This window comes from Podarcis pityusensis (assembly GCF_964106645.2).
Source record: "Podarcis pityusensis genome assembly, chromosome: 4".
NCBI classification, from domain to species: Eukaryota; Metazoa; Chordata; class Lepidosauria; order Squamata; family Lacertidae; genus Podarcis; species Podarcis pityusensis.
The window spans coordinates 27,151,042-27,175,763 of record NC_138027.1 but is presented as its reverse complement, the minus strand read 5'-3'; the positions used below and the strand labels follow the sequence as shown (position 1 = coordinate 27,175,763).

Genomic DNA, 24,722 nt, shown 5'->3' with positions numbered 1-24,722 from the left:
ACAGTTACCACAGCTCAGGTTACTTAGCACCTCCTCCAAGTCCCACAGCATCACAGCTTGGGGATTATGCATTGCAGCTCCCTCAGGGCAGGGGTGTTGCTAGGTGCTTAAGAGTCTTGGGGAACATGTGCACATTTGTATACCCTTTGCTAATATATATACATTGAGGGGGAAATTAGTGGGGGGAGAGCAGCTGCAGCACTGTAAGTGACATGTAGAAGGGCCCTGAGCTGTGATTCTCAAAGGTGCCACCTGTACCACAATAAATGTCCCTCTACCTACCTGAGTACACTGGTACCTTGGGTTAAGAACTTTATTCTTCTGGAGGTCTGTTCTTAACCTGAAACTGTTCTTAACCTGAAGCACCACTTTAGCTAATGGGGCCTCCCGCTGCTGCTGCGCGATTTCTGTTCTCACCCTGAAGCAAAGTTCTTAACCTGAGGTAGTATTTCTGGGTTAGCAGAGTCTGTAACCTGAAGTGTCTGTAACCTGAAGAGTATGTAACCCAAGGTACCACTGTATCTAGTTCTGCCACCAAGCCTGATAAAAGCAAGTTCTGAGGCACTGTAGGAGTAGGACCTTAAGTCAGAGCATATTGTTTTGGCCGTTAAAGTTATGCTTTAAATGTATACGGTGTGTTAGGCAGCTTCGAGCTGTCCTTTAATGTCAAGCCAGAACTTGTATAAATTCAATATTTTAAATCCCATTTCCACCAGGTAGAACAGATTGGCATTCATTGCGGTTCTCTCCCCTCCATTTTATGTACACCACAACCTTGCTAAGTATAGGTTAGCCTAAGAGTGACAGGACAAGGTATCCCCACATCCTTTTGTTTTTATTTATTTATTTACATGCCACTTATAATCCAAAAGGCTTTGTCCCTGATGGCTTCAAACATCAATTTTGTGCAAGAGTTGCTAGTTCAGGAGGGAATATTCACTGATAATGTTTTTTAAATTATCAGGTACCTAGAACCCAGAAGCTGGGCCCATGCTATGATGGTGGAACATGGTATGGAATTTCTTAGATGTTAACGGTTCAGCTCCAAACATTGGCATACTCCGCTCAGCCCTGATTCTTACCCAGAATGAAAGCAAGGCAAATGGCTATTTAACCTGTTCTGATAGAAAACAGCTGTGAACTTACAGCAGGGAAGAAGGAACATCAAAAGAGAATTATGGCAGGAAGCAACATCTTCCTGCTTCTGACTCACCCCACAATTTCTTCTGGTGTTGAAAAACTGAAATGATGAGAGAGGGAGAAAAGCACATGACATTCACTTTTGCACAATCACTTCTTTGCCTGGTGAGGAACACCACGCAGTTTACAAAAAAAGGAGAGGAAGAATTTGCAAAACAGCCCTAAGAGAATCCAGAATGTCCTGTTCTGTATTATGTTATACAAAGCACAAGTCTTGGTTTTTAGATTTTTTTCATCTTCAATTAATAGCACCAGCCAGCAAATTCCATTATGATTCAGAGTGCTCCAGTTAGTACATTTCGCATTGTAAGTGAAATGTAAGAAAACCACAACTACCTCAATCTGAAGGCATGTGGCACATATTAAAAAACTAAAGAATTTGTGTAATAACCTCAGGAACAGAACTGGGTTATAGTGCTCCAGCAGCGGCTAGCACAGTGCTGTTTTTATTGGTCATAATCTGTGTTTTATCTATCAGTGCTTAATTGTTTTTTCTGAGAATGAAAATTATTTCAGGGGAGAGCTAAACTTGGCTCAGGCCTGTGCAGGCAGCCTGATAATAGGCAGCACTCCATCTGCCAGATATTTAGTCATCAAATCTCAAGGGAAAAATAGACGGAGAGAGAGAGAGAGAGATTAACAGTAGATAGCTGATAACAGCGTGTAAAGGTAGTTTGACTATGCTTGATAGTTGTGATACAGCAGAATACATATAGGACACACACACACACAGAGAGAGAGAGACACACTTCATAATAATTTAATGCACAATATTCCTGCCTCCTCCCTCAGCCAAAACCAACACACTGAAGCCATAATAAGACTTGAAAGTCATCATTTTACATCTGAATAACCGCACCTACTGCCCTGTAATCAGCCCTCCAAACAAGTCCTCATTTTGGTTGATGCATGCCATTTGCATTCTTGCCTTGGCGATATTTCTGCTATGACCTCTCATTGCCAACTGTAAATCATCAGCTATTTTTCTTGAATTGCACAGTCATCTCACTATGAACAATAAGTGTGTTACTTCTTTTTATGGTGTCAATTACTTTGCTGGTTAGCTTGTTGCTGAATTCTGAGCTAAGACCACAAGAAGAACCCTGCTCAGTCAGACCAAAGGACCGTCTAGTCCAGTGTAGTGGCCAGCCAGATGTCTGTGGGAAGCCCTATGAGACCTACTGCTTGTGTTTCACAGCAGCTGGTATTCCAAGTACCTGATTCTTGAGGTAGTGCACAGCCGCTATGACTGGTAGCCTTTTCATCAATGAATTGCTCCAAGCCCCTTTTCTCTGCATCAGACATAATTTTATACATGTATTATTGTTATTGATTGTATTTTCTATCTGCCCTTCATCAAACAGTCCCAGTGTGGGTTACAGGATATATAGATGCAATTAATACAGTAACAAACAACCAATCCCCAACACACACACACACACACACACACACACACACCCCCAATACATGGAGGACACAAATAAATTCTTCAGCTTTCAAAGGCCACAGTAAAGAGATGCATCTTCAGCCATTGACAGAAGCTGTAGAAATGATGCCAGATGCATCTCTGTGAGTAGGGAGTTCCACATTACTGGGGCCAACACCGAGAAGGCCCTCTCACAAGTCACGGCCCGCAGAAACTCTGAAAGTAGAGAAGCCACCAAGAGGGAGTCATTTAGGGCTTTAAACATTAGTGTAAGCATCTTGAAGTGGGTTTAGAGCTAATAGGCAACCAGTGTAGTTACTTTAGAAGTGTAGCATGGGTTCTCACAGTAGATAGCACTAGTTGTAGCTTTCAAATCATTTTGAAGAGCACATTGCAATAGTCTAATCTGGCAGTCTGAAGGGGGCCACAGATGGTGAACCAGCTGGACCTACAATAAGGCACTCCTAGCCATACAGGTTACCTGTGGCAAGAAGTACTTTTCAGGGACAAAAAAAATATGCAATAGATGTGTGGATGCAATTCATGTGTGGATTGCCGGGGGGGGGGAGTACTCAGTCTCCATTGATTCTGGAATAAAATAAAATGTTGCATGTACACAGCCTTGACAGATTTATTTGGGTTCTGTTCCTAAATTGATCAGTTTACAAAGCAGCAAACATAATTTATACATAACGAAATACAGACTCTTAATCTGACCAACATGGGAAGGTGTAACTTCAGAGGAATAAAACAGCTTTATGCTGAGGAAGGGAACTCAAGGAATTAAAACCAGGGCTATGATATTTAGCTGCCAATCTGTTAGAACAGGCACGTCCAACTCCCAAGAGACTGAGATCAACTGGCAGTGATCTACCCATTGTCATTAGAAGGAGGAGCGTGCGTGGGGTGTGCACGTGTGTGGAAAGGGAGGATTGCCCAGAGTTCCTGAGCTTGTTGATCTTTTTTTACCGTGGGCAGCGGGGGGGGGGGGGAACTAACCATTAACTACGACACTAACAAGAAGACTATAAAAGATCACCCTTTCAACACTACGTAGGGACAGAGCGAGGGGGGCAGGGGCGGGAACATTCATTATATATTGCTTTGAATCCCGCAATCAATAAGGATGCCGTGATCGACCGTAATCATCAACCGGTTAGACATTGCTGTGTTAGAAGATCATTCTTTTTCTACAACACATGTGCACATAATCTAAAAACAAAGGGAATACTTTGCCCTCAAAACTATTATTTTCACTCATTTCCAAATTTAATTGTTTAGTTCACTGACTAAAGGCAGCAAACCCATTACCCCTTTCCTGGGAGTAAATCTCACTGAACTCAATGGGACTTCCTTCTGTGTAGACATATAAAGGCTTGCACTGTAAAAATCCATGTAGTGTAAAACTCATATTATTAATTGACTTAAAGGTCATAGTCCCAATTAAAATGTCTGAGATCCAGAAACCAATATAATCTAGTAGAAGAGCAAAATTAAAGCTAGAATAAAAGTTCTCTTTTACTAATCTATTTTTTAAAAAGAAGATTATCGTAATTATTTTTTATTTAAATTGCAGTAGCATTATAACAAGGAAATGATAATAGGGTGGGGAAAATATTTGATTTGCAAATATATGGAATATGTAAGATCTTCTCTGATTGGAATGAAAGTTCCTGAATCCATACTATATTTCCAAGGTCAATGCAGTGGTAGCACTGCAGTCTTTACAATTTCAAAAGAAAACCTAAAGTATAAGAAAGTTTGATGTAGCTCTTCAAATGGTTTACTATAAAGAAAGACCACAAGGGTATTCAAGTGTAATTCAGCCTCCTAGAATATTGCTGAATTTTCTCCTAAAAGCTATTAGACACATTTGACTGGGTTTTCTTCCGGCTTCTTCGATGAGGAAGGCCTTTGGAATTTCTTGTCCCCGCTGACCCTTTCAAGGAAGTTCTGAAGGATGGTTTTTTCTGCACAAACAAGTGAAAGAAAATGTATCACTAAAGCTAGAATAACCAGACATATGCAACATCAATAATGATTTCACATTAGAACAGGAAATAGGTGGGATATCAAAGGGTCAAATCAGATATGACATTAACGTATCTTTGCTTTTTTGTATATGTTCTGCTTGTTTTACATTGGGCTTTTCTTTTTCAAGCAACTTGTTCCCTTGCTGGATCAGAAAGAGCTGACTGGACTGGACTCCAAAGGGTCAATGAATCTCCAGTTTTTCCACTGCCTTTTGGTACAGTATGTCAATGATTGTGTGGGATGGATCTTAGTGTACTGAAGGAAGCAACAGGAATTCTCCCTTATAATTAGTTTAAAGGAAGCCATTAATGTATAAGAGGTAGAATCTTCTTCCAGTGTGGCCCAGTCCCATGGTTGGACCCTTGTGTGGCACCTCACTGGTCTCCCTTGGAACTTGCTGGGCTTGCAACTGTTTGCTTTCTCTACTTTGCTGGGCATAGCTATGGGCCAAAAGCAGCTGGGGGGCAGGGGCGGGCAAAAATTGAGATAGTTGGGCAAAGGCACTGATCCTCCCTCCACTTTCCCCAATGTTCCAGTCTTTGAGTTTCTGAGCTCTCTTGCCCATTCACAGTCACTCGCTTTTATTTACACTTCACCCATTCACTTGCGCATCCATTTGCTCACTGACTTACTTACCGGGATACCTGTAAAAATTGTTTCGTGTTTATATTTTGTAATTCTGCAGCTTTGCTCAGAAAAGTGGCCTATAAATAGCACACACACACACATTCACTAATTCACTCACTCAACCAGTCATTCCCCCATCCACTCATTCACTTGCCCGCTTTTGGTTAGCTAGGGCTTTTGGGTGGTTAAACTATTGGTGACGGCAGAAGTGTCCACCTGTCTAGGCCCTCCAGTGTGCCAGCCCACCAGCTACCTAGGGCATCTAGTCATCTGTTACACCAGGAGAACGTAAAAGCAACACACCAACTACCTGGAAGCAGTAAGTAGCTCAAGTAGTAGCTGAGCTCATTGAGATAAATCTTAGGCATCAAAACCCCGTAGGCCAGTCATGTGCACATTAGATGCAAAGACAAACTTAATGCTGTGTCCAGTTTGTCCCAAACTCTGTCTAGTCAGCCTGTAACAAAATCAATCCTTCTAACCAGAAATACTTTTGTCATACAGACCAGGGGGAGACAGATGTCTAGGCTCATGCAAGTTTGTTTTCCTCTCCCTACAGGAACTCAGAGGTTCATCAGGTGCAAGCATACCCTTAGAATTAAATAATGTTGTGATGAGGAAATTGTTCCAAGTATCAGAACTGAAACTGATCTCATAGTGCTTCCACACACAAATCCACTCTTTGTTACCACCCCACAGCTATTTTCTTTATTTCAGCCACATAATTAGGGGGGGCAGGGAGTCATTTTGTTGCTGTCACTGTTAAACAAGTGGGAGTCAGAAATCCTTGCCAATGTACTGGGAGTCATCCAGAGATTGCCCATAGATCCTGGCCTACCGTCTCCCCACCCCTGATATAAACTGGAGGGTTGATGTTAGGGATTGGCATAATCAGGCACCTGTCTAGACCAGTGCTATTTTTCTAGAAAAAGGGGTGCTGGAACTCACTATGAAGGCCTCCCTTGTTCTTCTTCTTCTATTATTATTATTATTATTATTATTATTATTATTACTATTACTACTACTACTACTACTACTACTATTACTATTATTACTTATTGAATTTATATACTGCCTTTTACCCAGGGGTCTCAGGGTGCTTCACAGAATAAAACCAAGATATAAAACCACAAGATACCTAATAAAAATAAAAACAACAACCCAATAGCCCCCCACAAAGAACACATTTTAAAAGGGCATAGGCTGTAAATTGGATCAACCAAAGGCCTGGTTAAAAAGGAACGTTTTTGCCTGGCGCCTAAAAGTGTATAATGAGGGCACCAGGCAAACTTCCCTGGGGAGAGGATTCCACAGACAGGAAGCCACTGCAGAGAAGGCCCATTCTCGTGTTGCCACCCTCCGAACCTCTGAATTGGTAATGGCACCCACCTGAGAAGTGCCAGAACTGAGTTTCAGCTGAAAAAAAGCCCTGGTCTAGGCCCATGCCCACTACCAATCCCTAGAGCCTCCTGTCCTGACCCTTCCTCTGGTTTCTGCTGTAAACAAGACTATGTTTCCTGTGAGTCCGACTAGGCAGTGAGATATATTTTTCTGTGATAAATGAGGTGAGTGAGCCTTTAGCGGGCTCACTTGTAAAATTATGCCCAAGCATATGCACCCTGAGCCGCTCTACAGTTTCTCCTTCCTTGTTACTCCTCAGGTCCTGCCACACACACAGCCTGCTATGAGGCAGTGTGATAATCCGGTTTTCTCCAAATGGCCGAAGGATGTGACAAATGAAGGGGATGGTCAGTCATAGGACCAGAGGAGGACCAGGGCAGGAGGCAGCAGTTGTGAAAATCATTGCATCAGCTATTGGGCATTACCTATATTTTTCAGAGGAAATCCTTCTGGGCTTCCTATAGGAAATACCTGGAAAATAAAAAATAGGCTAGGAATATGTTGTTGTTTTTCCTTGACAGAGGGTCTGTGCCTTTGGCGGCTGCATGAGAAGCAGAAATTCAAAAGGTGCAGCTTTCCACCTGTTACTGCAGGGATGAGGAACCTGTGGCCCTCCCAGTGTTGCTGGACTACAACTCCCAGAATCCCTAGCACATTGGCCATGCTGGCTGGAGCTGATGGGAGTTGGAGTGCCATAGGTTCCCTTATCCCTGTGTTACTGCGGCTCCATCTGGAGGAAAATGGAGCCTGCTGAATCTCTGCCATGCACAGAGCCTCTTTCAAGAAAAAAAGAATATATGGCAATCATCACAGAGCAAAGGAAAAGAGAAAGAGCACTGCCCTGTAACCCTTCAGAGAGAAAGCCCCAGAAAAACCCTACAAAGCGGGAGGGAAGGTGGAGAAAATAACTCACTGGCTTCGTATATAGTCACCAAAACAGCACAGATAATTCGGCCATCACATCAAACTTAATAGGAGGAAACAAAGATGCCTGGTGTGCTTCTGTCACTAAGTAGACCTGGATCTAGTCAGCCACCTAGATGGGAACAGCTAGGATATCATTCTAGTGATGCATCATCCAATATCCCAAATATGATTCAGTTCTCTGAGTGCCATTACTTTTGTAGCCAAAATGACAATAGTCATGCACAACATGGAGGTATCAGCAAACCAGGGGTAACCTTGAGGTTTTTAGAGAGAGAGAAATGGAGAAGAAGACCCCTCCCCTTCAAACAGCCCAATGAGGGCTGAGCATACTCAGGGCCCACAGAATGCTTTCTGCCGGATGAGTTAAAAAAGAAACCCCGAAAGCTGGGAGGAAAGGGGAATGGAACAGAGAGATGGGGGAAAGGTAGAAGAGGAGACACATAGATATAAAGACACATGCACTTGCTCTCTTGGTAGTAGCCAGCCACTGCCCATTCTCTCTCAGCAGCCAGCAAACAAATGCTATCTTGGGCTGCATATGCAACATACATTTAAAGCACATGACTCCCCCGAAGAATCCTGGGACTGTAGTTTCTTAAGGGTGCTGGGAATTGTAGCCCGGTGGGAGGTAAACTACGGTTCCTAGGATTCTTTGGGGCGAGCCACATACTTGAAATGTCTGGTGTGTATGCAGCCTTGCTCTCCCCCATGGCTCCTGCTCATTCATTGACTCTTGCATCAGCCAGCACCTGCCCGTTCACTTGCTCACTCACTCACTAGTCAGCAAGCCACCCATTCATGTATTCATTCACCAGTAGGCTCTCTGTTGTTCCGCCTCTCACAAGCCATTCACTTGTTCTCTCGCCAGCAACCTGCCTACCAGTTCACTTGTTCTCTTGGCAGCTGCCACTCACTCGTTTACTCGGAGTAGGGAAAGCTTTGAAGGCTCCCCTCTCCAAACATACACATACACACAACTTTTTCTTTCAAGACCCCCAACTTGTCCTCATTCTTTCCCATCTTCAGTCAAAAACATGCACAGCCAAAACAATATCACAAACAGAAAGATATATCAGCAAACTCAGAGGAACCTAGAGGTCAGCAGAAGTAGGAAAGATCTTTAGGGGGAAAGCCCAGGGGGGAGTAGAAAATAAAACCAAACATCCCGATGAAGACTGAGAAATGTTCAGTTGCATTTGAGTGCCGACTGACAGTTTAAGGGTGGGACCACAGGAGGGAGAATGGAGTATCCTGGAAAAGGAAGATGGAGGAAGAGACACATAGATTTAAAAAGTAAGGAGAGAATTATCACATTATCTGGATATGTCATGTCCTGCTTTGCATTGAGCATGACCTCGTGGATGGAAGTGAGAACTGCCCATAGACATCAATGGACAAATCTAAATTCTTAATGTAGTTGGATTTGGGCACCAGTACCCCACCCACCCTAAAAAACCCCCAAAAGGTAGCAGTAGCAGCAAAGAGAAAAGCTCCTGCTGTTTTAACTCAGTTAATATTTCAGGTGAAACATGCATTTAAAAAAATAACCAGCTAATGCAAATTCCAAAGCAAATGATGTCAATTGTCCCGATACTGGAAGTTGGAGAGGCTGTGCTTGGGACAAGGCAGTTTATGACAGCTTTGCAGTGTAGATCCCACTAAACACTGCAAGTGGTTTACAACTCTGGAGTGTTGTCCAGATGTATTAGACCACTACTGCAGTTGGGAATTAGGCAGAGGCTGTGTGTAATATACAACAACCCTGCAATGTTAATCCACTGTTTTTATCCCCACATTGCATGTTGGGCTGAGGAAGTAGCCTGCAACAGCATTGTGTTATGTTATATATCCCTATTACAAGTTGGAGGGCTGTGCTGAGAGAGTAGAGTTGGCTTCCTCCAGTGAGAAATCCCCTCTTAGGTCAATCTACTTAATTTCCCTCTCATACTTCCTCCCAGGTCAATTCAAGTACTCAATAGCATGCAGGAGCCTTATGCTCTACTGACTGCCATGCAAACTGGGGACCCCTGGAAATATTAGAAAACCAAAATTGTGGACATGGACCCAAATTACAGCAGAGACTCCTGTCTTTCATGCTAACTTTTAGGGGAGTTTTCTACCTGCTCAGCCATGGATGGCTACACACATCCAAGATAAACTGCAACATTTTGTTGCAGAAGCCACTTGCATCATTTTAATCTCCTGGACATAGGGCAGGAGATAAATATTATGACTAATTTGATCATGTACATTGTTCAAACTATCCTGGTCCTACAATCTTCCCTGCAGACAAACACAGGCACAGAATCTATAGTAGTTGAAACTGCATGTTTTAAGTCTCAAAACTGTCAAGTAATTCATTTGGCTGAGCAAACAGAATCAGATCAGCTCTACAAATGGAAAAATGAGAACACTTAGAAGATTTTGTCATTCAGGAAGTCTTCGCTGCTTTTGGCTCCCCCAATGCCTATTACACAGTTTATTATCCTCCACCCCCACCTACCTGGATGAGGAGCTCTGTCCACATATGCTTTAATTTCTTCTGGGTCTAAAGAATTCAAAACAGACAGGATCTCATTATAATCTTTCCCAAAATCTCTTTGGTATGTGGTCAGATGTTTGGTATGTTCATGATTCCAGATCTGAGCAAAAGATACTGAAGGAACTGTGAAGAGAAGCCAAAAAGAGAGAAGTGAAACCATGAAATAAAGAAACCACACCACTGTTCCCCCGCCCCTTCCTCTGGAATGCTCTGGCTTTCCAATTCCAAGTTTTGTCATAATAAAGACAAAGGATGCCTCTCAGGTGGTCTGCTGTTCAGGAGTACCCACAACGGTGGAGCATGATTCTGATGGACTTTCCCCTTATAGATCAATAACTCATATGCTGTGATTTCTACTGATGGAACTCATACGTGAATGTAGCCAATGACACCTTTGCCTATAACAAGCACTAATGTAAATAAAATCACAAATCAATATGCAGGACCTAACATTTCACAAAGGCAGGGACTTAGTTAATAATGATCTACAATTTCCAAAGCACATGTACTTTTCCAGATGTGCACTTGTTTTTCAATTATATGGAGTCTAGAATTCTTTCTGTGAGATAGTACTTGGTTTGCCTTTTTCAGGCATTCAAACAGCACATAATTGATAGCTGTGAAAGTACAACTTCCCTATAATAACATGTAATAATTATTAGCCCTTTGTGAAACGTAGTCAACACATTCTCTATTCAATATTGCCTGCAATGCTGAATTAGGGGATATAAAGAAGCAGCTATATTTTCTTTTCCTCTTTTTAGGCAAGGACAATACTGGAGTGGGAAGGAACCTATTTTAGGTTATATGGTGGATTGGGTTTCTCTTGTTAACTGTAATGATTACCGTATTTTTCGCTCTATAAGACGCACATTTTCCCTCCTAAAAAGGGGAAATGTGTGTGCGTCTTATGGAGTGAATGCAGGCTGCGCAGCAATCCCAGAAGCCAGACCTGCAAGAGGGATCACTGCGCAGCGATCCCTCTTGCTGTTCTGGCTTCTGGCTTAGCTGCACGAAGCGTCTTCAGGGCAGGGGGAGCCTTCATCCTGCGCAGTGATCCCTCTTGCTGTTCTGGCTTCGGGGATTCAGAATATTTTTTTTCTTGTTCTCCTCCTCCAAAAACTAGGTGCGTCTTATGGTCTGGTGCGTCTTATAGAGTGAAAAATACGGTAATTATGCTGATGTAAGCCACCTTGGATATTTTTCTTGGAAATACCCTTTAAAAATAAAATTAAAATTAAAACGTTCTTTAAAAATAAAGCAATGATAGAATAATTTAGTGGCGAGTTTCCTTCAAGCTAACCACATGTGTCGCCTTGTCCCTGTGACTGAGGGGGCCCAGGGCTGCATGATGTCAGCGCCCCCAGCGGTGTGCAGACGTCGTCCATGCATGCCATGGGGCATGCTGACATGCGTGTGCACGCCCCATGGTGTGCATACATGGCCGTTGGAAAAGTTTGCAGGGCCTGGCCCTCTGATTTGAAATTTTGGGAGGGACCTTGGCCCCCACTGCCCCCCATACTTGGTGCCGTGGTTTCATTGTGGTGGATGTCAAGACCGTTGCCTATTCCATAGTAAGAGCAATTCTCCTATGCAACCTACTGGGTCTAAGTGGCTCTTGGGAGAATAAATCCTCTTTCTCTCATTTTCTTTGGAAACCTCAGCATCACTGCTCAAATATGTAAACAAAGCTAACCTTGAAAGTATTATCTGCCTACATTTGCAAGAAAATGGGGTTCAGTGAACCAAATTCTAAAACTGGGCTTCAAACCCAGAGTTTCATCTATTTTATTGCACCCAAAAATATCCTTACCAGCGCCTTTCACTGGAATATGGCGCTTCGCATTACATCCATATTTCCAAGTATAGTCCCTTAAATCTGGATTATTGACTTGGGGCTGGTAATTATGCCTGAATTCAGTATCTGGTGGCTTGGGGACTAACATTTTCCAGTCTGAAGGAGCAGGAACACCATCTCTTGGAGCACCTGAAATGAAAAAGTAGCGATGCGGCAAATGTAAAGAGCAAATAAATTTCTTTTTATAAAAAATGTGGAGGAGAAATCACGCAAAAAGCAAATGACAGAAAGCCAGTTAAGCTGCAGTCCTATACACACTTTCATGGGAATTAAGTCCCATGGAACTTAATGAGGCTTACTTCTTAAAAAGTTGGAAGGGACCCCAAGGGCTCATCTAGTCCAACCCTCTGCAATGCATGAATCTTGACTAAAGCATCCATGACAGATGGCCATCCAACCTCTGCTTAAAAACTTCCAAGGAAGGAGAGTCCATAACCTTCCAAGGGATTCTGTTACACAGTTAGTTCTTCCTAATGTTGAGTCAAAATCTCTTTTCTTGTAACTTGAAGCCATTGGTTCAAGTCCTACCCTCCAGAACATAAGACAAGCTTGTTCCATTTCCCATGTGACAGCCCTTCAGATATTTGAAGGTGGCGATCATATCTCCTCTCAATCTCCTCTTTTCCAGGCTAAACATACCCAGTTCTTTCAGCCATTCCTCATAAAGCTTGGTTTCCAGTCATCATGGACATATGCATATGATTTCTTTACCAAACATGAGATTCTTAATCTCAGGATCATGTGTTCAAGCCCCACATTAGGCAAAAGATTCCAGCACTGCAGGGTGTTGTGATCCCTTCCAACTCTACAATTGCATGATTCTTTGATTCTAGGACATACAGAATCTAAGTTAAATGCTATCTTCCATGCCAGACTGGAGATGTTTCTGACTGAAACATGCCTCTTTGGCCTTCAACTATAGATGCAGCCGTAAACCTCAACTTGACCTCAATAATAACATTGTCAAAGAAGGAAGGGAAGCCAAAGTCCTCACCTGGTTGTATTCCTAAATAATCTCTTGCGTAAGCTGTTTTATACTGTTTTTTTAATACATCCTCGATCTCTTGCTTACTAATAGGTTTCGTCCAAGGTGAATAACTTTCTATAGATATTGGTGTTTCCTCTCGAGGCATTTGCCAAATCAGGAACCGCTAACAATGTAGAAAGTGGGGAGGGGGAGGAGAGAGACTGAATATGAAAATGCTGATTAAAAATGCATTTCATATAAACCGGTCTTCTACTTTATTATGCTCTGTTGTTCAATAATCATTTTTCCTCTTTCTAAGGAAAATACCTATAAACATGTCAGATTAAACCACAGTTAAGAGCAAACTGTGGTTTAATAACCACAGTGAATAAGCAAAGTGCTCAGAAGTTCTCGCTGAGTTCCTCCTTGGGCAACCATCGGCCCATTTAGTTTTAGTGCGGAACATAGAAGCTAGATTGTTAACTGAAACAAGAAACTATGAACATATAATGCTGGTCCTGGCACAACCACACTGGTTGCCAATTAGTTTCTGGGCCCAATTCAAAGTGTTGGTTTTGAGCTTTAAAGCCTTAGACGGCTTTAAAGGACCACCTTTCCTCATAGGTACCCACCCAGACCCAGAGATTGCCATCTGAGTCCTCTGTAAACACCACCTTCAAGGAAGGTCTAGAGAGCAGTGACAAGTCTTCTCTGCAGTAGCTCCCCATTTATGATGGAATGCTCTCCCCAAGGAGACCTGCCTGAGCCAACCATGTGATTATTTCAGTGCTAGGCAAATATGTTTTTTCCCCCTGCAACAATGATATATCACACTGACTGGGAGCAGCTCTTCAAGGTTTCAGATAGGATTCTTTCCCAGTCCTACCTCAAGTTCTTGGGGGTTGAATCAGGACCTTCTGCATGCAATGCACGTGCTCTGCTATTGAGCTACAACCCTATGCTTTGTGCATGACTGTCCCAAATTCTGCTGAGGCCAAACTAGATGTGACAATGGGTTCCTGTGTGCTTGGCTTTTGTTTACTAAATCTCAGGCACTGCAACCCCCTCAGCCCAACCCAGAGTAGGATTGCGGCTTGGGAAAAGAACAGATCTAACCTTTTGCCTTGACAGTCTTTTAAATCCAGATTGAATTCCCCACAGCTGCTACCTGCCCCAGAAGCAAAGTGGCTATTAGCATGTTTACTTGGCATCTCATTCAACTCAAGTGAAACTTGCTTCTGAGTAAACACGCATAGAGTTGGGCTGCATGTTTCTGGTTGCTAAGTCTTTCCTTTCCCCTGACAATCCTCTTTGATGATTTGGTGTTTCCAAAATCAGATATCCTCCAATAGGTCATTTCATATAAAAGTAAAATGCAAAGCACATGTAAAAGCTTGGGTACAACAGGTGCATTCCTTACTTCTCCAGGCTGAGGATTGTTTCTCCTTGCAGAGCCAGCCCTTATAGGTTCAGTCTTGGAATAAGGCTTCCAACAGAACTCATCTCTGTAGTTATTCCTTCCAGTAGGCTCATCTACTTGAAAGGGAATGACATGCCCTTTGCCTGCTCTGGCACTGCAAGAAACAATTGAGATGTTCATGAAATACAGTCATGGCTGCTACCTTTCAACTGCTCCTGTTTTAAGTACAGTACAGTGGACGCTCGGGTTGCGAACGTGATCCATTCATCTGTGTGTCTGTGCATGCGCGGGTTGCGATTCGGCGCTTCTGCGCATGCACAAAGCACAATTTAGCACTTCTGTGCATGCACGACCACTGAAACCCGGAAGTAACCCGTTTCAGTTCTTCCAGGTTTCGGCGGTGCATAACCCGAAAAAACACAACCTGAAATGTCTGTAACCCGAGGTATGACTGTACTTAAGAACTGTCTGATTCTAGTTGGATCATCTAGCTGAGTACAGTGGTACCTCTGGTTGCAAATGGGATCCGTTCCGTAGCCCCGTTCCCAACATGAGCAGAATGCAACCCGCGTCTGTGCATGCGCAGGTCATGATTCACTGCTTCTGTGCATGCGCACGACGTCATTTTGAGCGTCTGCGCATGCGCGAACAGCAAAACCTGGAAGTAACCTGTTCCGTTACTTCCGGGTCGCCGCAGGATGTATCCTGAAAGAACGTACCCTGAACCAAACATAACAAGAGTTGACTGTATTGTCTTCACCAGGGGTGGAGGAAGGGGGATGCGGTGGGGACGGGCCACCCCGGGTGTCACTACTGAGGGGGGTGACAAAATGCTGGGCGGCACTCACCACGTGGCCTGCAGAGTGCCCGAGCCACACATCTCTCCTAGGTCCACCCGCCTCCTCTCCCTCAGCTGTAGAGCGGCTGAGGAGGCAGGCAGACTCCTCGGAGGCCCCGCAGAGCATCCTGCCCAAGCTGGCCCCCGCCCCTGGGCACAGGGCACATGTGCTGCCTCAGGCGCCTGATCGGCTTGCTCCATCACTGATCTTCACACAAAATTGGCAGCAGATCACCAGGGTTTCAGATGTGGGTCATTTCCAGCCCTACTTGACTTGAACCTGGGACCGACTGCATGCAGAACATATGCTCTGCCACTGTGCTGAGGCCTTCCCTCCATTGGGAACCAGAGACAAGGGAGAGGTGGAAAAGAGACCATAGCTCAGTGATCGAGAACATACGCTTTGCATGCAGAAGGTTCCAGATTCAGTTATTGGAATCTCCAGTTTAAGGATCAGAGTATGTTAAAGACTTGCACCTGCCACACTGGAGAGCTGCTGCCAGTCAGAGTAGACAATTGGACATTTCAGAGAGGAATGTTTTAAAGGAAGGAACTGTGAATGGAAGGAAAGGGAGGAGTGAGAGCAAAATTTGCTAGCTGTGATGGTTTCATAAGATGGGTGGGGGAGTTGGTCTTCCAGATGTTGCTTGACTACAAGTCCCATCATCCCTAACCATTGGCTATGCTGGCTGGGGTTGTTGGCTACATCTGGAGGGCCAGCTCTGCTCTGCCAGCTTCTTGTGCTATTTTTGGTGGCATATTGCATGTGGCAAGGCAACCTCTAGAAGACAGCAGGAGCTCCCACCTGCCAAATGTCTCTACATGGACATTAAAAGTGCACAGAGCCCCTCCAGCCCAGAATTTCACAGCCTTAAACAACATTTGTATTCCAGACCCAAAAGGTAACAGGGGTTCAATTTCTAGTTGTATTCAGGGCAGAGCGTTCTATATAGTCTCCAAAGTGAAGCATTTTAAATATTATTTCCACATGATAGTTATAGGGCCAAACTACTTGTTACTTTACACAATCTTTTATCTTCACTTTCCTTTTCTAGTGGTGCTAATCAGATACAGCATGGGGAAGGTAATGTTTTAAGATACATGCTAATATAAGGAGCCAAACAGCAAAGGCTTTTGAAAAAATGCTTGAATGGTTTGAATAAGTTAAATCGGTATCATCTTACCAATCTGCACCAGGATCTGTTGCAGGATTAAAGACAAAATCGTGTCTCATTGTCGTTTCATAAGGATCCCACTTTAGTCTGCCTACTAAAAACAGCAACTGTAAGTGCTATAAATTCTAAACACTTACTAGTGTAATTTCTTTTTATTAATCAGTAATGAGAAAAACAGTGGGTGAACTATTTCCCCAAAAACTATTTGAAGTGTCTTGGCACCAATGGGAGCTTGTTTCTCAATGCAAATAACATCCTTTGAGAAGGTGGTAATCTGGATCAGAACCACAGGGTCCTCCTTTTCCCATGAGGTGAACCTGATTGAGATTGCCCTTCCCAAAGCATATTATTTCCTTTAAAAAAAGATAACCATGCAGCAGTTAGTTGCATGGTTATTGTCACATTGAGGTGATCACTTAAGCTACAGATACAGAAAACAGCCTTACATTTTAGCCAGTTCACGAAACTGCCGATTCTGCATTGCCTTTTCTCTCTCTCAGAACCAGCCAACTGGCACTCTAACCTTTGCAAAGAACCTTTACAAAGCAACATTCAGGATCCATTCTGATTTGATTTAAAGAGACAGTACCCTATCCCTCCCAATAACTTTCTGCAACTTATCAAAGTGTTCTCATATACTGTTCTCATAATGTGAGTTGTAGAATTATACTCACAACAACCATCCATGTAACAGTGACCATAAACTGTGAGAATGGTAAAATAAAAAAATAAGAAATCCTCTTGTGTATATTCCAAACTAAATAAAAATAAAAATTAGTCTCATCCTCAGAATCAATTGGCTTTTTAAAAGCTTAATTTTGACCAGAAGGTGTCCTTAAACAGCCTATGTACCAATCAGGTACAGTTAATACACTTTAAAAAAAAGTAAAAATTATTTTTCTTTTACTAAATTTACTTCTTTGCACAATGTTGCCTGCAAGAAAAGATGTGTGAATGAGTACGACCAAAGTTCTGGGTTACTCATCCAGTTTGAATATTATTTCCAAATTTGCTAAGCCTTGCAGGAACACGACTTGCAGGAATTCAACTGGTACATTTTTTTCTGGAAAGCACCAGGCTTGAATGCCAGTGGATAAGAAGTTTTATCCCCCCCCCCCCCCAGTCTCACAGTACCCCTGATTTCTACCATTAAAAGGGCTTTGTGCCTTTATGTTTACATTATGTTTACATAGGCCCACACATATTCAGGTGTATATATATTTAGCCTCAGCTCAAAGAAAAGCATTCTGCTACGTGACACTTTGTACATTTATATTAATTACATATACTGTACTAATATGCAATTTTTTATATTAAAAAACCTTCCATAATTCATATTTATTTTGCCTTTTGTCTCAGGAGCTCATGGTGGCCTTTCCCTATCATATCTTCACAACAAGCCTGTGAGGTAGATTAGCTTGAGAGAGAAAAGGTCCAAAGTCACACTGTGACCTTCATGGCTGAGTGGGGATTTGAACCTGGGTTTTTACCAGTCCAAGACCAACACTCTAACCATGCGGCTGGTTACCAGCAGGGCCTGCTCAATAAATTTTGGCACCTAAGGCGAACCATGAAATGACTAGTTATAACTTGAGGTAGATGAAGTGCCGAAGAAAGATGAAGGGCCGGCCCACCTATGAGGCAAGGTGAGGCAACCGCCTCAGGCGGCAGGATCCACAGGGGCAGCAGATCCAGATGTAGCTCTTTATTCCCCTCTTGTCCCTGATGTAGAGCTTCACTCATCCCCTTTTCCCTGGCGCGGGGGGGGGGGGGGACGACGCCATTTTGTGGTCTGCCTCAGGTGCCAAAATCTCCTGGGCCTGCTTTCATGAGTAGCTTGCATATTTTATTAAAGTATTCCAGGCGTGCATAATATTGTGACCCTAACCATGCATAACATAATCAAACCAATATATGGCCCCCGCCCCGACTCAAATCCCACCTAACTCTTGCTCCCCCTACCCCCTACCCCGCTTTCCATAGCAAAGTTATCTGGCAAGGAGCTAAGGGCAAAGAACTTCACGGTGGGTAATGCGCAAGCTCCTTTCCTTGCGCCTGCGCGTCCTGGCCGTTCTAGATTCCCCCCGCCCCCGCGTTCTAATCCTCTGAGCGAAGCGCGAAAAGTTTTCTCACCCGGGGGCGCCGGCCGCGCTGACCTGGGTCTCCACGGGGGGACAAAGGGAATGGAGGCCGGTGGCGGCGGCATGGCGGTGCCATGGATGGGCGGCAGGAGAGGACCGGCCTCGCGCTCTGGGGGCTCCATGCGGGCCGGGTTAGCTCCAACCCACCCGAGCGCTGTATTCCGCTGCCGGCGAGGGGGGCGCAGAAGAGACGTGGGGCGAGATGGGGAAAGGAGGATGTCGCGCCAAGACGGGCGGCGGAGCTGTCGGGAGGCGGCGGGGGACACCCTGGGCGCTGCTGGCTGCTCGGTTGCCCCGGCGCCCGCCTTGTTATTGTGACCAAGGGAGGGAGCCGGTGACTTTACACCCTTTCCTGCCTCGCCAGGGCAGGGTGAGGTTTCACAGCAGGCAGAAGGGCAGAGAGGGAGGTCGCCTCTGGGGTGGCCAGAGAAAGTGGTCCTTTTAAAGTCCACCACAGCAAGTCCTTGGTTTATTAAGATGCCCGACGGCTCGTTATAATAATTATTATTATTTTGTAGTAGATGGGCATACCTGTTCTTTTTGAATTTTGGAGTTTTTGGATAGATTCCCACGATGGGATCAACACACATATAAAAACCGTTCTGAAAATGCTTTTTTTAAAAAGCGTTTTTTAAAATATATTGAATTTTTCATAAGGCTCATCATCGCCATTATGTTCTATATTGCATCCTTGAGTCACTTTGTATATTGCACATAAAGCACACTTAAAACGTTTTATTTGCAACTGTATACATGAGTTGGTTATCCCACTTGCTCTCACACACACCCCTGCTAAATGTTTAGGGGTTTTTTTTTCTGCTCAGGAATCTAGACTGCCTTTTGTCCCCAGCCATCCCAAATGAACTGATTATATTGAACAGACTAGGGTTGCCAACTTCTTTTTATGCAGGATTCCTGCTACATTAATAGCTGCTTGCCTGAAATAACTTTTAAGAGCTTCACCTTTTCTTTGCTGGGCATGAAGATGCAATGATAGGGAAAGTTTTGTCTGAATTTTTGGGGGGTTTTGTACTTCTCCTAAAAGAATCTGAATCCTGGTGGGGCATGTCAAACAACAGCAATTGCTGGTTTTGGAGTGAAGGCTAAGTAGAATTGCGGCACAGGTGGAATATCTGGATATTTGTAGTTACCCACCCTAGCATTTCAAACATGGACTGCAAGAAACTAGGCATGTGTCAGCATTGTCCTGTCATTCATGTGCCTGCTATCGTCGCTATCCCTTAATTCCTTGTTTGTAAGAAAATAGTAAAAATTATCATGTCCCAGATGGACCATTCCACATCCCATATTTCCTGTTACCCTGTGAATGAGACTAACATGTTCAAAAGTGCATGTATTACATAGCTGCACTTATTTTATTTTTAAAAACATGATTGCTTGGAGCTTCCTATCAAGTAATAAACACAAACTTTGTTATTTCATAGTACATGATCATGGTATGTGTGTATGACATTCTCTTCCCGGAAATATAAAGTGTAGTTGATGCATATAGGTACTCTATAGTTAAACTATGGAATTTGCTCCCACAAGGGGCAGTGATAGCCACCAACCAGGATAGCTTTAAAAGAGGATTAGATAAATTCATGGAGGATAAGGCTGGCATGGCTACTAAGCCTGGTTGGTATTTATTGTATATATTGCATCCATTGCTGTAAGTTGCCATTAGGGCACATCTGAAGGGACACAGGTCCCCCATCCCTGCCTATATATATATATGGGGAATATATTACTGCCCAAGAGCTTCTTAAGCCCCTAACTTTGGCTTTAGGTGTTGTTGTTTTTAATTGTTGGAAATGTCTTTCTCTACTGGAATGCTGGCAGCTGTATTAAAACTCTATTCACTGCGTTTTAGTTGCAACATTCCAAAGGGTTGAAAAAGCCAAGTCTGCCGTAATTTTTCCCTTGCTGCAATGTCATCATATAAGCATGCATGCAGTTAGCATTATTTTATTCATATAAGCCAGGCATAGGCAAACTCAGCCCTCCAGATGTTTTTTGGGACTACAACTCCCATCATCCCTGACCACTGGTCCTGTTAGCTAGGGATCATGGGAGTTGTAGTCCCAAAACACCTGGAGGGCTGAGTTTGCCTATGCCTGTTCTTGTTTCCCCCCTACTAATTACCTTGCTTGACAATGTTACACATTTGGATACATTTTGAGAATTTATGTTGCAAATAGTCATTTATGGTACAGCATCAGACTCTAAACTTTCAGGGAAAATGGATCTCACCTGTTGGTGCTGCTTTGCATTGAAGACATATTAATGTTGCACCTTAATTTGTTGTTTGGGGACTTAAATAAAAGAAGGAGGAATGAGGGCATTGAGGACATAACATAGTAATACATTTTCAGTCATTCTTCTGCTAAAAAGGTCACGTAGCACAGAAAAGCTTTTAAGCAACATTCTAGTTACAGAATCCATTGAGCTGATTTTGGAGCCGTTCATATTCATGAAAACTTTTTATTCTGCCAAATCTTATTTAGTGTTCTAGCATACCACTCTCTGGGCCATCTGATTTCAACAAGTTTTGCAGAGTAGTAAATGTAATGAGTTCATCTTTTTTAAGAGCTTTCTTGTGGGAATTCCTGCCAGACATTATTAGACCAATCCCAGGCTGGATTGTCTGACAAACGTGGAGGAAAAGTGGCATAATTATACATAAATTCTGATATCCATCATTACTAACTGGGAATTGTTGTTAAGGAGGTGTGCCTGGGGGAAAGTATAACCAGAAGTCACTCCTTCTAATAGTGAACACAGCTGGTGAGGGCCAACAGGGTTACAAAATGGACACACTTGAGAAATTAAGAGTGAGCACTGTCAGCATAGGGACGCGGGTGGCGCTGTGGGTTAAACCACAGAGCCTAGGACTTGCCAATCAGAAGGCTGGCGGTTCGAATCCCCACGACAGGGTGAGCTCCCGTTGCTTAGTCCCTGCTCCTGCCAACCTAGCAGTTCGAAAGCACGTCAAAGTGCAACTAGATAAATAAGTACCGCTCCGGCGGGAAGGTAAACGGCGTTTCCGTGTGCTGTTCTGGTTCGCCAGAAGCGGCTTAGTCATGCTGGCCACATGACCCGGAAGCTGTACGCCGGCTCCCTCGGCCAATAAAGCGAGATGAGCGCCGCAACCCCAGAGTCGGCCACGACTGGACCTAATGGTCAGGGGTCCCTTTACTTTTACCTTTACTGTCAGCATACTTGGTGGAACAAGGTTTGCAGAAATACGGGGAAAAACTCAGGAATGAACACTAAGGGTGCAAGAAAACTCAGAAAGTGTTGAATGAGAATGGTGCATGTTCAGTTGGCGTTGACCATAGAACATTTAGTGTCTGTTGCAAAGTGGTGGGAAACTGGGGGACAAGGTGAATCTAATATCTCAAATAGAGGACATGGCTGGTTGCAACGTCGAATAGGAGATCTTTGCCCTGGAATGTTTTGTTGCAGAGATTATATTCTCAGCCATGTAAAGGTAAAGGACCCTGGACAGTTAAGTCCAGTCAAAGGCAACTATGGGGTCCGGCGCTCATCTCACTTCAGGCCAAGGGAGCCGGCATTTGTCCACAGACAGCTTTCCAGGTCATGTAGCCAGCATGACTAAACTGCTTCTGGTCCAACGGGACACTGTGACAAGTGCCAGAGCGCACGGAAACGCCCTTTACCTTCCTGCCACAGTGGAACCTATTTATCTACTCACACTGGTATGCTTTCGAACTGCAGGGTTGGCAGGAGCTGGGAAAGAGCAATAGGAAGCTCACCTCATTGCATGGACTCGAACCGCCAACTTTCTGATTGGCAAATCCAAGAGGCTCAGTGGTTTAGACCACATCACCACCCGCTCAGTCAAGTATTGGTCTTCAAAGGGAACCCAGTCATGTTACTGGCTTTTATATGTAGATAAAAACCTTCGGATTTCTCAGTGGTTGCAAATCATACAGTCGGCTCCAATGCATGGATACTCTGAAGACGGTCTCAATGAATGTCAGTAAAATGTATGTAGGATTGATTGCAATTTCAAACAAGCAATCAAAAGTTTTAATCCATTTCAGTATACATATTTATGGCAGAAACCATGGATCAAATCAATGTTCGGCATAATTGCCTTTAAAAGGGATTTTAGCATATTTCCCCCCAATCACTTTGCCAACAGTATAGCAAGTGTAGATGCTTCCCAAATGCTAGCGCTTTATCCCATTTTGTAAGGGTTCGCTTCAACTAAACCATCAAAGCATTGTGTCTCATCTTTTATTCATATTATTCCCCTTCCACATACCCTTTGAATGATTCCGTACCCTTGAGAAAGTGGTTTAGAAGGCAATTAATAAATCAGCTGTAATATTATCATTATTACTAATTTGTGTTCAGTATACCGCCCCCATTACTGTTTTGCTTCCATACTGCTCTATTTGCAGTATGGCCAAGTGAAGGAATTAGTCCATTTCTTTGTAAATAAGCAAGGTCAATGTGGCAAAGGCCTATTGTAGCTTAGAGAATTCCCAGGAGTGCTAGGAAAAAATTGTGCTCAAGCCAATGTTGCCAGCTCAGTTGGAATGTCCATGCCTGATGCATATGAGTTTCAGGTTTTGCTCAGAATGCTCAGAGGAGACTCCAATTGCAACTTCTTCCCGTACTTCCCTCTCAAGCCACGCCATAGATCACCTACAAGTGTCTTGGTGAAGTTACCAGTGATTTTCCTTTGTCACCTTGACACCTGATGTACTGTAACTGCTATCATTCACACCACACCTAAGTTAAAGCGGTGTGGGATTGCATCATCTTTAGACTCTCACCAAAGTCACCCAGTCTATCCCATTCCACTTCCTCCATGCCAGAAGCAGCATCCTACAAATTGCCCCAACAGACACAGCGTTGAAGTCCCATAATATACTGGAGACAACAATGGCTTTGGGTGGTGTGGAAACCCTGGCCTCTCCAGCCATCTAGAACATTCTCCAGCCAAATTTCTGCTTTGAGACTGGCAAGTCACATTGACTACTTGTACTACCCCTCTCAAAAACAGCTGATACCAAAATTAATTGGAATTTTTATCTAGTATGACAGTGCAGGCAGTTACATTTTCTAACTGAACAGTCACCAAGACTCTGGTGCAGATGAGAATTCTCATGCCTCTGGTAAGGTTCAGTTTTACCTTACCATTATTTAGTCTGGGAGATGTTTTCATGTATCCAGTATAAATCATTGGTGCTTTAACATTAATTTGAAGAAGCTGTGGTGGTAACGGAATATAGTAGTGGGATGAGTTGGATAGTTTTAGGTCAGAAAGCATGACTAATATCTGAGTAATCCCTTTGAAGAGGTGATTCAGCCAGCTCTTTCAATATTTCATCTCACCATGGTAAAAACATGTTTTTTTAAGGTCCACAGTGTATTATATCACTGAACAGCAAATAGAACAACAGCACTTGGTTGCATAATACATTTGATCCGCCACTTCATTAATCTCGAATCATTGTGATAACATGTCAAGGTTCTTGCCCAGTACTGCTAAATAAAAGCTGTGCTTTTCACACTGCAGACAGAATTGAATTCATTATTTAAATTTAGCTTCTTGTGTCATAGTCACTCATCTGCTAACACAGGCGAGCATGATGCAACTATCTGAAACAGTTTACGAAAAGGGCATCTCTCACACTTTGCTTTGGTTCAAAGACTTTGACTGATCTTCATTGAAAGTATCAGCTCAAGCTTCTGTATTCTTTTCTTGCAGCATGCAAAGCTGTCACACATCTGTTTTGGCAACAGCCCACTGGTTTGATGCAGAGCTGCAGGGACAGGGCTGTTGTATGGCCAGTTATGTTAGATGAGACATGGTTGCCCCTTCCTAGTCAAACCCAGACATCGTCATGGAACCATGGACTGAAGGCTCAGTTCTATGCCCTCTTCCTTTGCTGCTGGGCTCGTACATTGCTCCTGGAACCTGTGCTTTTCACCTGGCTTCTTTTTGGGCTCCTCTGCACCAGCCCCAACCATTTTCAGGCTGAATTTTCTCTTAAGTTGTTCCAAGTGGGTGGGATGGGGAACAATATCACTCAAGTTGTTTGGATCCAAAGAACTACTTTGTGCATAGACTTAACAGTTGCTGACACAGGGTCACATTTGAACATTGCCTTTTCACTTTGAAACA

The 24,722-nt window shown here is 43.5% G+C and overlaps 1 protein-coding gene across 15 annotated transcripts; it reads right to left on the bottom strand.

Annotated features, from left to right (window-relative positions):
* Nucleotides 1-4,171: 4,171 nt before the first annotated feature.
* TEX26 (testis expressed 26) lies at nucleotides 4,172-18,872 on the bottom strand. Of its 15 annotated transcripts, none has more exons than XR_013985920.1 (8): nucleotides 18,549-18,871; nucleotides 16,425-16,509; nucleotides 14,403-14,556; nucleotides 13,010-13,166; nucleotides 11,971-12,144; nucleotides 10,119-10,280; nucleotides 7,602-7,724; nucleotides 4,172-4,596 (listed from the first exon to the last, which is right to left on the bottom strand). XR_013985920.1 is itself a non-coding variant. In XM_081004152.1 (8 exons), the coding sequence occupies exons 1-8, from the start codon at nucleotides 18,676-18,678 to the stop codon at nucleotides 4,569-4,571; spliced, it is 936 nt and encodes a 311-aa protein (XP_080860278.1). In that variant the 5' UTR covers nucleotides 18,679-18,872; the 3' UTR covers nucleotides 4,172-4,568. The 15 variants fall into 15 exon arrangements, 13 of the variants coding, with proteins under 13 accessions (XP_080860278.1, XP_080860277.1, XP_080860270.1 ...); XM_081004152.1 differs by lacking the exon at nucleotides 7,602-7,724 and adding an exon at nucleotides 7,114-7,159 and having other exon boundaries at nucleotides 18,549-18,872; XR_013985921.1 differs by lacking the exon at nucleotides 4,172-4,596 and adding an exon at nucleotides 7,114-7,159.
* Nucleotides 18,873-24,722: the final 5,850 nt, after the last annotated feature.